This window comes from Rhinolophus sinicus, linkage group LG13 (genome assembly GCF_036562045.2).
Source record: "Rhinolophus sinicus isolate RSC01 linkage group LG13, ASM3656204v1, whole genome shotgun sequence".
NCBI lineage: Eukaryota > Metazoa > Chordata > Mammalia > Chiroptera > Rhinolophidae > Rhinolophus > Rhinolophus sinicus.
Window position 1 is genome coordinate 40,931,983 of NC_133762.1, and position 12,770 is coordinate 40,944,752.

Consider the following 12,770-nt stretch of genomic DNA (forward strand, 5'->3'; position numbering starts at 1 on the left):
TCCTATGTGCGAGTAGAGATGGGCGGCTTGTGTAGAGCTGGCTTATTATGCCCATTGTGCTGGTCCTTTCGGATTGGAGAGATTGTCACCACTGCCACTCTTACTTGATTACGCTGCGTTCCTGTAGTCTCAAGGTGGTGTGAATGTGTCCATCTCACTCAAGCTCTTTCCGGTCTTCCTTTGCTTTAGGAGAAAGGATCCTGGGTTATGCTGAGGAGCCCTGTTATCTCTGGTTTGTCATGGAGTTCTGTGAAGGTGGAGACCTGAATCAGTACGTCCTGTCCCGGAGGCCGGACCCAGCCACCAACAAAAGCTTCATGCTGCAGCTCACGAGCGCCATTGCCTTCCTGCACAAAAACCACATCGTGCACAGGGACCTAAAGCCAGACAACATCCTTATCACGGAGCGCTCTGGCACCCCCATCCTCAAGGTGGCAGACTTTGGACTAAGCAAGGTCTGTGCTGGGCTGGCCCCCCGAGGCAAAGAGGGCAATCAAGACAACAAAAATGTGAATGTGAATAAATACTGGCTGTCCTCAGCCTGTGGCTCAGACTTCTACATGGCCCCTGAAGTCTGGGAGGGACACTACACAGCCAAGGCTGACATCTTTGCCCTGGGCATTATCATCTGGGCAATGATAGAAAGAATCACTTTCATTGACTCTGAGACCAAGAAGGAACTCCTGGGGACCTATATCAAACAGGGAACTGAGATCGTCCCTGTTGGTGAGGCGCTGCTAGAAAACCCAAAGATGGAGTTGCACATCCCCCAGAAACGCAGGACTTCCATGTCTGAGGGGATCAAGCAGCTCTTGAAAGATATGTTAGCTGCTAACCCACAGGACCGGCCTGATGCCTTTGAACTTGAAACCAGAATGGACCAGGTCACATGTGCTGCTTAAAATTCAGGGCAAAGCATCTTGGGTGTTTTTAAACTAGGTGAGTGTACTTTTTTTGTTGTGCATGCACTCTTCCTGGAGTGGATTTTTCAGCCCAGGCCCTGGGGTGGGCCCTAAGGAGTTGGGGGGCAATGCAAAGTTGAAAGATCCCCCCCAAGTCTCGACGAGCTACGTGGGATTATTTGAGTATGAGTGGAAAGTCTAGAGAAGTTTTCTGAGTGGAGTTGAATTTGAGCTGAGTCTCTTAAGTTTTTTAGAAACCCTTTTTCTCATCAATTAATAAATGCTTACTGAGGAAATGTGCAAAAGAGGTGCGGGCAGTTTTTTCCAGAGAATGTATGCTATCCCTAATTGGATCCTTCCACACACATCGAATTCTAACACTTCTGCTCTCGCTTAGTTAGGTGCAGTGTTGCTTCCTGCTTTTTCAGTGAACATCAGTCTGAGCATTTCCTAATGTCATACTTTGAAAGTATGGCTTTCAGTAATTGACATTTCGTTATATGTATCGTAATGTAGCCATTCTCCTACTTTAGCTATCAGATGGTTTCTCCATTTTTAGGTACTATGAAGAGTGCTGAGTGAATATTCTTATCTGGAAGTCTTCGCTTATTTAACAGATTTGTCGTAGGCTTTAATTTGTCAAGTGTGGTGCTAGGCTCTGGGGTAACAATGGTAAGCAGAATCAGAAACTGGCCCCATCCTCATGAATTCTGCCGCTTCATCTGGGAGAGAAACGGAATTTATCATGGTTGCTGTACAACAAAGGAGAAGAGCTATTAAGGGAAATTGACCTTTCAGGGGATGGTGCCCAGAGGTGAGAGAAGGGAATTGGGGGAAGAGGAGCTTTCCAGGTAGAAGGAGCAGCTTCTGCAAAGGACCTGAAGCCAAAGGGACCCTCGCACACTTGAGAGACTAGCAGTTTGGGTCAGTGGAGAACGTAGACTTGTAGCCAGGGGGAGCGGACCTGCCAGTGGAGTGTGCACAGAGCTGAGGTGGAAAACCCAGAAGTGGGTACTAGGAACAGCAGGTTCAATTGGACCAAAGTCGGAGGTGTGAGCAAGGGAACTAAGATCACAATTGAGCTGCAACCTGGGACCCTGGAATTTGACCTTGACTTAGCAGGCTTAGAAGCCATCTGTGGACCAGAGCACAGCAGTACAGTGTCAAGAACTTCAGCCTGTGCAAGTTAAACAAAAGACTGGAGACGAGAGACCAGTAGGATCAATGATTTTATTCACACTAGTAAGGGATGTTGTTGAACCTGAAATGGAATAGTAGCACTGAGGGTAGAGGAGTGTCTTGATCTTCAGGGCAGAGAGTTGGCAAGACAACTGGCCAGATGTGGAAGTAGACAAAAGCAACATAGGAGGTTAATGGCAGTAGATACACATGCTGGCTAATGTATTAATCAGATTTGAATTCTTTTCCTTAACAGAAATCCCTAGCCTTGTTTTGTGGGAAGGGAAAAAAACATTGACCACCATATTTGCTAGGTATTTTCATATGTATCATTTTGTTTCGCCTGTGCAACCCTGTAAGGGGCTTGTCATTTACCCAATATCCTAGTAATGGAAGGACAGGTACCGCTTGCTCATGCCCATCCCTCCCCCCTTTTTCTTAATATCCATATGGCAGGCGGGAAATACGGTGCTGAAGCCTTGAGGTGAAGTGGTGGGGATGGTGCTGATCCCAGTGGTCACAAGGAAGGAGCCAACACATGGCGGGGTGGGTTCTTAGGCCCCTCCTTCCCCTCCCCACCTTCAGGCTTCTAGTTGGAGTTGATGAGTACTGAGTTGAGCCTGGTTACATCTGTCGTGTTCTCAGTGAATTTATTTCTGGAGTGAGTCACTAGGTTTAATTCTTCCATTCCACAAACATTTATTGAGTACCTTCCAAGGGCCAGGCCAGTTTGTCCTACTGCCCAATGAGTAAGAGAATAGTATTCCCTAAAGTTAGGTTGGGGCTAATACCACATTGGGGCCCCCCAAAGGGTTGGTTAGACAGTGTTTTAATTGTATGTCATGCTGTCACTTCCCATTTCCATCTCATCTTTTCCACTTTTAAAAAACGTCTTAGAATGCAAGTTTGCCCTGGGGTAGGAAGAAGGTTGTCATTGGAAGAGGACCTGAATTTGGGTTAGGATTATGGGTTGTCAGAGCTAATTGAGATCATGGCTCCCTTTAGGACATCCACACTTGGGATTTGTGCTGATTTGCAGGGCAAAGTTTTAGCTAAAGAGGAGTGATTCCTGCAGGTAGGAGAAGTAGGTGACCTTGAGGGGAGACGAGATTAGGGCACAGTGCCAAGTGTCCCAGGCTCTGACAGCTAAGGAGGACAGTACTTGGTCTTTTGGTGTCTATTTGACCATAGCCTATCCTGCCCCGTCCTTAGAATTATGGCCCTGGGGCCAGGTCTACGTGACCAGGACCTGAGCCTTGCGGCAAAAGTTTCAAGTCAGTTGTGGCGTAAGTGAGCTCTGTCTCTGCCTGGTTAGAGAATCAGAGGCCTGAACTGGGAAGAACTATTGAGTCCAAACACCCTTCCCTCCCACTGGGCTTTATAGATGGAGAAGCTGATTCAAATATTCATTTGACATATCTGTTGGGAAACTATTTGGCAAGAACTGTTAGACACAGAAGATACATTAGTGAACCAAACAGGCAAAAATTCCTGGAGTTGTAGAGACATTCATTCTATTAAGGAAACAGACAAACATAGGTCATATGTTAGAAAGTGCTCAGTGCTGTTGGGGGAGCAGGAAAGGAGATCAGAATATGGTGGGAGGTTGGGAGTGTGGGTACTTTTTTAAGTAGAAGAGATCAGGGTGGGTCTCCTTGAGACAGTGACATTTGAGCAAAGGTTAGCAGGACTTGAGGGAGTGAGTCATGAGGATTTCTGGAGAAAGCATCCCAGACAGAGGGAACAGCCAGCATAAAGGCTTGAAAGCTATAGAGAGTGAGCAGGGAGGAAAGTGTAGGAAGAGAGGCTAGAGGTAAGTAGGAGTCAACTAGAATAGGCCTTATTGGCGCCTGTAAGGATTTTGGCTTTTATTCTTGGGTGAGATGGAAAGCCATTGGTGTGTTTTCAGCTGTGTGATATCTGACCTTTTGAAAGGATCTGTGACTTCTGTGCTAACAGTAAACTATAGGGGAGCCAGTGAGGGGATAGGATGGGAGGTTCCGTAATAACCCAGGTGAGAGATGATGGTGGCTTTAAACAGTGGAGCAGGGGAGGTGATGATTGGATTTGCGGTGAATTTTGAAGTCAGCCAACAAGATTTCCTGTTGGATAGAATGTATGAGAGAAAGGAATTAAGGATGACTGCAAGGTTTGGGCCTTGGAAGCCACTGGAAGGATAAATCAAGTTGCCATCAAATGAGACGGGGAAGACATTGGGAGGAATGGGTTTACTGGAGAAAGTTAGGTTTTAGTCATCTGAACGTTTGGAATGCCTATTTAGAATCCAAGTACAGTCAGAGTAAACTGGGTGAATCTGGAGATCAGGGGAGAGATCTGCTCAGAGATACAAGTTTAGAGATGGTCAGCATACTGCAGAGGGTATAGAGAAGATTTCAAAGGATGACTGAGCTGTGGGCCACCTGACACTGAGGTTGGAGAAAAGAGGAGTCAGCGATTGGAGACCTGCAGGTAAAGAAAAGACCTCAGAGGGAGAAGTAATCACACACAGCTCATATGCCAGTCAATTGAGTGAGATGACGACTGAGGATTGACCGTTGGATTTAGCAATGGGGACGTCCTTAGTGCTCGTGAACAATTTGGGTGGCACATAATGGGGGGAAACCCTTCACTAGAGTAGGTTTGAGAGTGAATGAAAGAATTGGAGACAGTGAGAGAATAGACCGATGATTCTTAGTGTGTGGTCTGAAGACCCCGTTATACTCTTGAAACCAAGGACTCCAGAGGGCTTTTGTCTTAGGTTTTATCTATGGATAGTTGCCGTGTTAGAAATTAAAACTGCGAAATGTTTTGAATGCGCCTTTCAGATAAATACGTAGTAATAAATTGGTTGCATATTAACATAGGTATCATAATTTATTAAAAAAACTTTTCAAAAAGTAATATTTAGTAAGTAGAATGGCACTGTTTTATATTTTTGCAAATCTCATCCAGCGCTGGATTCTCATCTTTGCTTCTGCATTACAACCTGGTGCCATGTCCCTCATTACAGAACTTCTGGAAAACTCTGCTGTACTCTTATGAGAGAATGAAAGTGAAAAAGGCAAATAATGTCCCGGTGTTATTTATGAAAAGGTTTAACTTCATGGATTCCCAAACTCCAGACCATGCTTTGGGAACCAGTGGAGTAGACGACTGTTCCTGAGGAATTCTACCGGGGAGGGGAGCTGAGAAGTAGGGAGACCTAGAAAGAAGGGAATTATATTCAAGGTCCCAAATGAAGGGACAGAGCTTGTGTGTCCTGATTCCTAGCCAACTTGCCTGTCAGGCCTGTTGTCGTGGCTCCAGCTCTACCTGCATATAGGAAACGCACCTGTCCCCAGTCCCAGCATGATAGAGAAACGCCTCGGTAATCGAGATTTGTAGATTTCACAGTAATGTTTAAATCAGGACTAAATGGTTTTAGTTTTTTGCAACAATGAATGAAAACGCACTTTGGATTGCAAACATTGTGATTCCTCTGAAAGCAGTGTTGCCTGATGGACTATCTATGATTGAGTCCCATTTCTGTGGTTTACTGGCTGTGTGACCTCAGGCAAGTTATTTCACCTCTCTGGGTTTTATTATCCATAAAGTAGAGTGGATCATATTTATCTTATTGAGTTTTTATTATCCATAAAATGGAACAGATCATATTTATATTATTGAGGTTGTTGGGAATCATAAGAGGTTATGACAGTGTCCTGTGCTAAATCAAGGGTGTCCAAACTGTGGCCCGCAATCCATTGTTAATTGGCCCGCAGCAAATTCCAAAAATATATTTAGTTTACTTAAATAAACCAGGTGACGCAATACATACTTCACCTCAAGTGAGTGAGTGTATTTTACTGCATATGGCCTTTGGTAAAAAACGTTGAAAAAAGTTTGGACACCCCTGGTCTAAATGGTAGAATTTTACATACACACTTTGGCTTGAGGTAGTATTGTTTTGTCTTTTGTTTTTTTCTGACGACAGTGGTCTTTGGTAGTGGCCTTGATTCTGATGATTACTAAATTGCTTGTTTCATTTTTTATTTTAAACAAGGCTGTACTCAAGGCAACTCTGTCCAATTACTTGTTCCATAAATATCATCTATTTTTAAAGATTACTGAATGATGGATTCTGTCTTTCCTCTGTTTGTCACTTTTTGAAGATATTTAATAATGCCTGATGGTTCCTACCAGCCGGCCACAAGCCTTACCCAAAGTGGGAAGCCAGCCAAACAGCTGTGCCAGGTGCCACTGCCCACAGGTTACCAGGGTGTTGTGGGATGAGGGAATCTGCATTCCCTCATTGCATTGCTGTCTAATACGCAAACCTCGGTTACTAGGCCCTTTTGAAGCCAAGGCCCTTGAATGACATTTATTTGGAGGAGGCAGCTCAAGCCTGCTGAAAGAAATCAGATGTTGCTGTGACCTGAGGGGTCATAGAATATTCTTTGCTCCGTATGCAATTTTCGTAGCTGCCTAACACCAAAGAAGTCAGGCCTAATTTCTTGCTGAGGTAATAAATGATATCTTTATCCTTAGCCTGGGGTCCAAAGATGTGCCTCTGGCCTAAAAAGCTAAGTGACCCGGGGTGGGCCTCTTACATGAGCTTCAGGTTTTACTTCTGTTTTACGAGATTTGAGGGGTTTTTTAATGTGGGGGTCCTCAGACCTCCAGTTGGGTCCCCAATGGTCATCTGAGGATTCACAAGCTTTTTCAGGTCATCTAACAGGCAGTAGCATGTCTGCTCACATTGAAGCTGTAGAAGCCAATTTGGCTGGAATTATACCTCAAACTGTCACAAGTATCAAGTTAATCAGAAGTGATACTAAAAACTAAAAATGGAAAAGAAATGCTTAAGTAATGTGGTTTGTTTTAAACAGCAAAGTCTTCAAAACAGAGTCCCTGGAGGATAAATTAAAAAGGAGATTTTAGGTGAGAAATTGGGAACCCAGGACTAGCTAGGTCTGCAGGTCCTTTCTCTATTGAGTGTGACTTCTTGGCCCAGCCAGCAGGGTGGTCATGAACTAATCCAGGAGCACCTAAGACATGCCCTTCCCTGCTCTCCCTGAGGGAGGTGACAGGATGAGACTTAGCTTTGGGGGCTGTAAGACCCCCACCTACAGCCTCGCCAGGTGAGTGTGGAGGGCTAAGGGGTTAGGCTTTGAAGGAGGTGACAGTGCCAAAAAAGATAACCAAAGATGATGATAATTAATGGTGATCCCTGGGCTAAGTGCTTTATGATCTCATTATTTCATTTACTTCTTTTTGAGTAACTTCCTGAAGGTCACAGAGCTAACAAAGGGCAAAGCCCAGATTTGCACCCAGCCCTAAGCTCATAGCTTTACCCAATATGGTATATTATCTCATTGAATCATCTCTAAACTCAAATATTTTTATAACTAAATTCAAACATCTGAGTACCCAGTAGATTGAATTTGCTGCCCTCCTGGCACCGTGTATTGAGATGAGTAATGTGGATGGGAGGCACCTCGTGTAAGCAAGGAAGGCTTCATGGAGAAGGCATAACTGCCGAACCGACCAAAGTCAGAAGTTTGTTACTTCCGCCCAGAGACTTGTCCCACTTAGACTCTGATGGAGCCTTGACCTGCTCATGGGAGGGTGAGGAGGGAAATGCCAACCTCACCCTGAAGTGGATGAGTAGATCCTTAAAGAATGCGGGTTTTAGTTCAAGTAGAGAGATCGTTGGGAGGGGAGTAGATTTAGCTAGTGATACTAACTCTTTGAGCCAAGCAGACCTGGGACCTCTGAGCGTCTTGAGTCCCCGTTGGTAAAATGGAAGTCCGAGCCTTGCCTTACCCTGTCTCATTAGACTTCACGGAGCTGTGCCTGAGTGGAGGGCTTGTGCGTGTGTGTCCAGGGTGTGTGTCTCTTTTCTCCAGGGACTAAAGCTCAGCCTTCACTGTGAAGACCTGGGACCTAGCATAGAAGGAGGCACCTCCTGGGGCCTGGTCTGTCCACTGGTGTTTTCTGGGAGTTCCCCCAAGTGGGGAAGGCTGGTGTTTGTAAAGCCAGTCGGCTCCCCCAAGCAGCTTTTGTCCCTGCTGTTGCCATCCCTCGTCTGCTCTCGCTGTAACCACAGGAGGAAGCTGAACTGTAGGTTATGTAATGGGGCCGGTGGCCCCCAGGGATTATCTGTCCCTGAAAGCTCTGCCGGACATCAGAACATCTGTGAGGGGACAGGCCTGCCCCAGGGCTGTGGCTGCTCACATTTTCCTCCTCCCTGGCACCCTTGGCTCCTCTGAGTGTAGACAGCTTCCTTTTTGGCAAATCAAAATCCATCTGTGTGCAAAGCTGCCTGGTGGATGGGGTCCTTCCAACTCCCATTTCCTCTTACCGGGACAGACACACAGACACTCCCACCAACACGAACAGAACCTGCTTTGCAGGGCCCCCTGACTTGTGCAGGGCAAAGGCCCCGCTCTTTTATCTCCAGCTTGAATTAAGTACTTGACATACATGACTGTCATACAGGGTGTGCACAGGTTCTGTGGTCTGTCATCCTGCAGACTGAGGAAGGCGATAATCACTTTCCTAAGATTTTGAGAGTCAGGATTTGAAACAAGGTAACTGACTGGAAATTCCACTGTTCCCTTCTGCCTCCTACAGCCTCTGTAGAAGCTCCTGATGGGTTTATATTCTGAGGCAGACGATGGGTGCCCCTCCAGATAGCACCACACAGGTGGCCCCTCAGGTGTAGGAGGGCCTCCTTCTGCGTCTGACAGTTGATCTGAGCCCAGGCACCCATTGCTTCAGGTCACCTGTGTGTGGACTCCTCTCGTGTCACACTGATACAGCCTCAAACATGGGCAGATGCGGCGTGCCTGGGATAACCGAGGTTGGGCAACAGTAGACAGAAGCCACGTAAGCAGGCAGACATCAGAATTACCAAAAGAAAGTGGGAGACCCAAAGCACACACCACGTAATGGCAGCCAGGAAAGCACTGGCACTGATGCAATGTTGACAGAACAGTCTATGGCATCTGTACAAGCAAAGGGCTCTGATGGGACCCATAGGTACCCTGTTGTCTCTGCTCCCCAGTACCCTGGCAGAAGTCGGTTCCAAGTGAACTTAGCTTGAGCATTGGAGGTTCGTGAGGACCCAAAGCAAAATGGCAGGGATTGCTGGGTTTCTCTCAACAAATCTAGCTCATTTACTGAATCTTGACCAAAGCAAGGGATTTCATCGTGTGCCTATTGTTGGTATTGGTTGCCTGCAGTCCTGTGTGGAAAGATTCTGGGGCCAAGGCAGGTTTGGTGAGCAAGAGCCCTCCTGGCATGTGGCAGGCACTGGTTTGGCAGTGGTGTGGATAGTGTAGACCCTCAGGTCAGCGGTGGGGATCAGACATAGACACTTCATTGCAGTAGGTGGGAGGGAAGGCTTCCTGGAGGAGCTGGTGCCTTGAGCTGCTGCTTGGAGGTAGGTTTAAGTTAAAGGGCACCTTGTCAGCCAGGTGACAAGTGAGGAGGTCACATCTCAGTTTGTCAGACTCTCTCCTTGGCATATTGACGCTTTTTTGGGTACAGGACTCAGCTGGCAAGGGGAAAGGATATGTCCTAGTACGCAGCGAAATTCCAAAGCAGAGATGCATTCTAGGGCAGGACCTGGGGAGACTGCCCAGGGTTCTTTCTCGATAAACTAGGGCAACAGTAGACAAGCTCCCAGCCCCTCGTTTCATTTCCACTAGTGCGTCCTCAGTGGTATTACAGAATCAGAGGAAATGGAGACCTCCTGCAGCATTTCTAGGATTCAGAAGCATGGCAGGCCTTAAAACTGCCAGCCAAGTTTAAAATAAATCAATACCGTAAAATACTGCAATGAATTTCCAACTTAAAGGAATTTCACTTTCCGTTAGAGGTGCCAGGGGAAAGCTATAACTCAGCCTGCATCATACACAGGTCAGAATTCTGTAGTTTGTTTCTTTGTAAAAGAAAGTGATGTCTAGGGACTCGGGAAGAATGGATTAGAGCCATCGAGACACACCGTAGGGCTCAGTGAGGAAGACGGAAATGCTCTTTTCCCCAGCGGCAAAAAGGAGCTGGATGTGGGGCCTCAGCAGGTGGTCTTATGAATGGTCACCTTGACTTTTCATAATTCCTCGGTATGGTACTGTCGTAGTAATGGGAGGCGGGTTGGCTTTGGTATATCGTGTTGGATTTTAGTATCGACCATCTGTTCCAATGGGAAAGTCACAGAGGTGATGTGAGCCAGTTGACTGATTCTGCCTTTACTTCCATCCTTTTGAAAAAACAAAACCCTGAAATACCATGGACTGGACCCTTTTGTTTTTTCCGTTCTGCTTTTTTCAGACATGTCTAAGACATGTCCTCCCAGAAAGCTCCAGTCTGGGACAGATCTAAGGCACGGCCTGGAAGTGCAGTGCTGTCAGATCTTGGCACAGTGCATGGGCCTTTCCAGCACCGCCCAGCCTCGTACCAGACAGAGAACTGGAAGTCACCAGTAAAGAGTCATTTGTTGTTAGTAACGAGATTGTGTGCTTGAATTTGATGGATGTTTGGAAGGAACCCTTGATTTGCGTGGGGTGGCAGAAATTCCACACCCCAGACAAACAACAGGGTGACATTTTTACCTTTAAAAAGAAATTATTTGGGAGTTTAGACCAACTGCCTAAAGTGAAATCCAGATGTCACCACTGAGATCCTCCTCCCTCGCCTGCCCCGGGCGTCTCGGCCTGGGCACCAACCAGGTGTAGCAGCGAGAGCCCTGGGAGCCCGGTGTTTTGGAAGTCCTACAGCAGTGGGACAGCCGTTCCTGGAACTCCAGTTTCCTGTCTCCTCTGAGGATTTCGTTAAGTTGGCCCGTAGAGGTGCCGTGGCAGACCCAGATGGGACCTTCAGGATCTGAAGCTTAATGACATGGCCTGGGAGAAGCTTAACTGCTCAGAGACACTGCTTCCATTTTATCAGTGGAGGGAAGTAGGATGTCATGAGTAAGTTTTCTATTTAATAGATCAAGCTTCCGTCCTGTGGACTTGAAGCTATCGACGAGCTATTGCCACGCCCCTCACTAGTCCCCACCCCCCAACGCAGTGCCAGTGACAAACCTTAGCAGCCGTGGCTCTCCAAGTGTGGATCCCAGACTGACAAGCATCCCCAGGAACTGGGAAATGCGTATTTCTGGCCCCACCTCAGACCTGCAGAGTTGGAATGTGGGGTAGGGGTCCCAAAAGCCTCCAGTGATGCTGCCCCACACTCTGGTAAAGGCACCCTCCACCTCCTTATCATGTGTTACACACAGCCCACTGCCTCACCCACCTCTTACTCTTTGCCCTCAGAAACCTTGGGTCCAGGCCTAAGCTAGGAGGGCTCGCCAGCGTCTCATCCTGGCTCTGTCTTCTGTAATTACCAGCATTGGCACTTTGGGCAGGTCACTTCTCTGTGGCCATGGTGTCCTCATCCAAAAAAGCAGGGTGCCTGAAGGACCGCTGTCGGTCCTCTGCCCTACTCCATCAGCCCTGGCGTGTTCCTAGTTCCACAGTGGATGTGGTTCTAGGACCAGGGACTCCTGGCTCTTGCCTAGTTCCTCCCTTAGTGCATGTGTCTTGAAGATGGGGTGAGGCCCTGCGGCCTCCAGCTCCTTAAAGGAGGAAGAGGAAAGCAATTGAACTTCTCCGTGGACTTCTGAGCCATAGGAACAGTGAGCATCTTAGGATGCTCTTGTACGAGTACCATCAGGGGAATAACGGGCCCCTGTGAGGTCTTTATGGTAGGACAGGAGATCACCCTTAGAGAAAGGGGAGTTTACAAGGCAGCGAGGCATAGGGACTAGGAAACCAACGGGACGCACAGGTAGGGCTTAGGTCTCCACGTGGAATCTTAGACATGGCTTTGAACTGGACTGGAAACTTTCACGTGTTCGTTTCACAGGCATGTATTGAGCACCTGCGGCATGCCAGGTGTGAGACGAAGCTAGCCTCTGACCTCAGCCCATGTAAATTAGGGTTTCCAGGCAGGAATTCCCGCCCATTCTCAGGAATTTTTTTTTGCTTTCCCGTTTCCATATCCCGAGACAAACTTTTCTGTTCTCCACGATGAATCATTTCTACAAAGTGACGGCCGATACTACCAACCATCTGGGTTCAAGGAGCCATTTTTCCCGATTTCCTGACCAACTTTTCGTGGGATTCCGCAACGGGAAAGCAAAAAGAATTCCTGAGAACGGGCAGGAAGTTCCACCTGGAAACCCGAGTCTAAGCCTTAGGCATCTCTCTCAGCCTTGGGGTCCTCATTTATCAAGTGGGGTTGCTAATGCCCACCCGTTGGATTTTTACCAGGAGTCAGTAGAAAATGTGGAGGTAGCCTAGGCGTGCAGTCGGGACTCCAGCTGTGAATCCTGCTGGCCTCTCAGACCAGTTCTGGGCCACGCTGGTAACAGAGGTCAAAGTAGGATCTCGTCATGTGCTTTCCACCCCATCCCCCACCGATCAAAAGGAAAACACACCCCTGAGGGCCCATTACTTTTCTGTTGATTAGCTGTGTATGTTCCAGGCACTGTGGTCGGTGCTTGTAAGTACATCAGTGAAAACCCAGACACGGTCCCCACCTTTGAGGCTCTGATACCTCCATCCACATGTCCTGTCGTACAGGAAAGCTTCAGATACAATTTGGATGGAGGAAATAGAAAACGGGACCTGCCCAAGATAGTCAGGGGTAGTCTTTCTG

At 47.4% G+C, this 12,770-nt stretch overlaps 1 protein-coding gene across 3 annotated transcripts in view; it reads left to right on the forward strand.

Moving 5' to 3' along the window:
* Positions 1-12,770, forward strand: part of STK35 (serine/threonine kinase 35) — a 42,633-nt gene that overhangs the window by 13,830 nt on the left and 16,033 nt on the right. For all 3 annotated transcript variants that reach the window (XM_019733781.2, XM_019733782.2, XM_074318291.1), the window contains exon 3: positions 190-939. In XM_019733781.2, coding sequence (XP_019589340.2) covers positions 190-902 — 713 coding nt within the window. In that variant the 3' untranslated portion in view covers positions 903-939. The remainder of the gene's footprint in view (positions 1-189; positions 940-12,770) is intronic.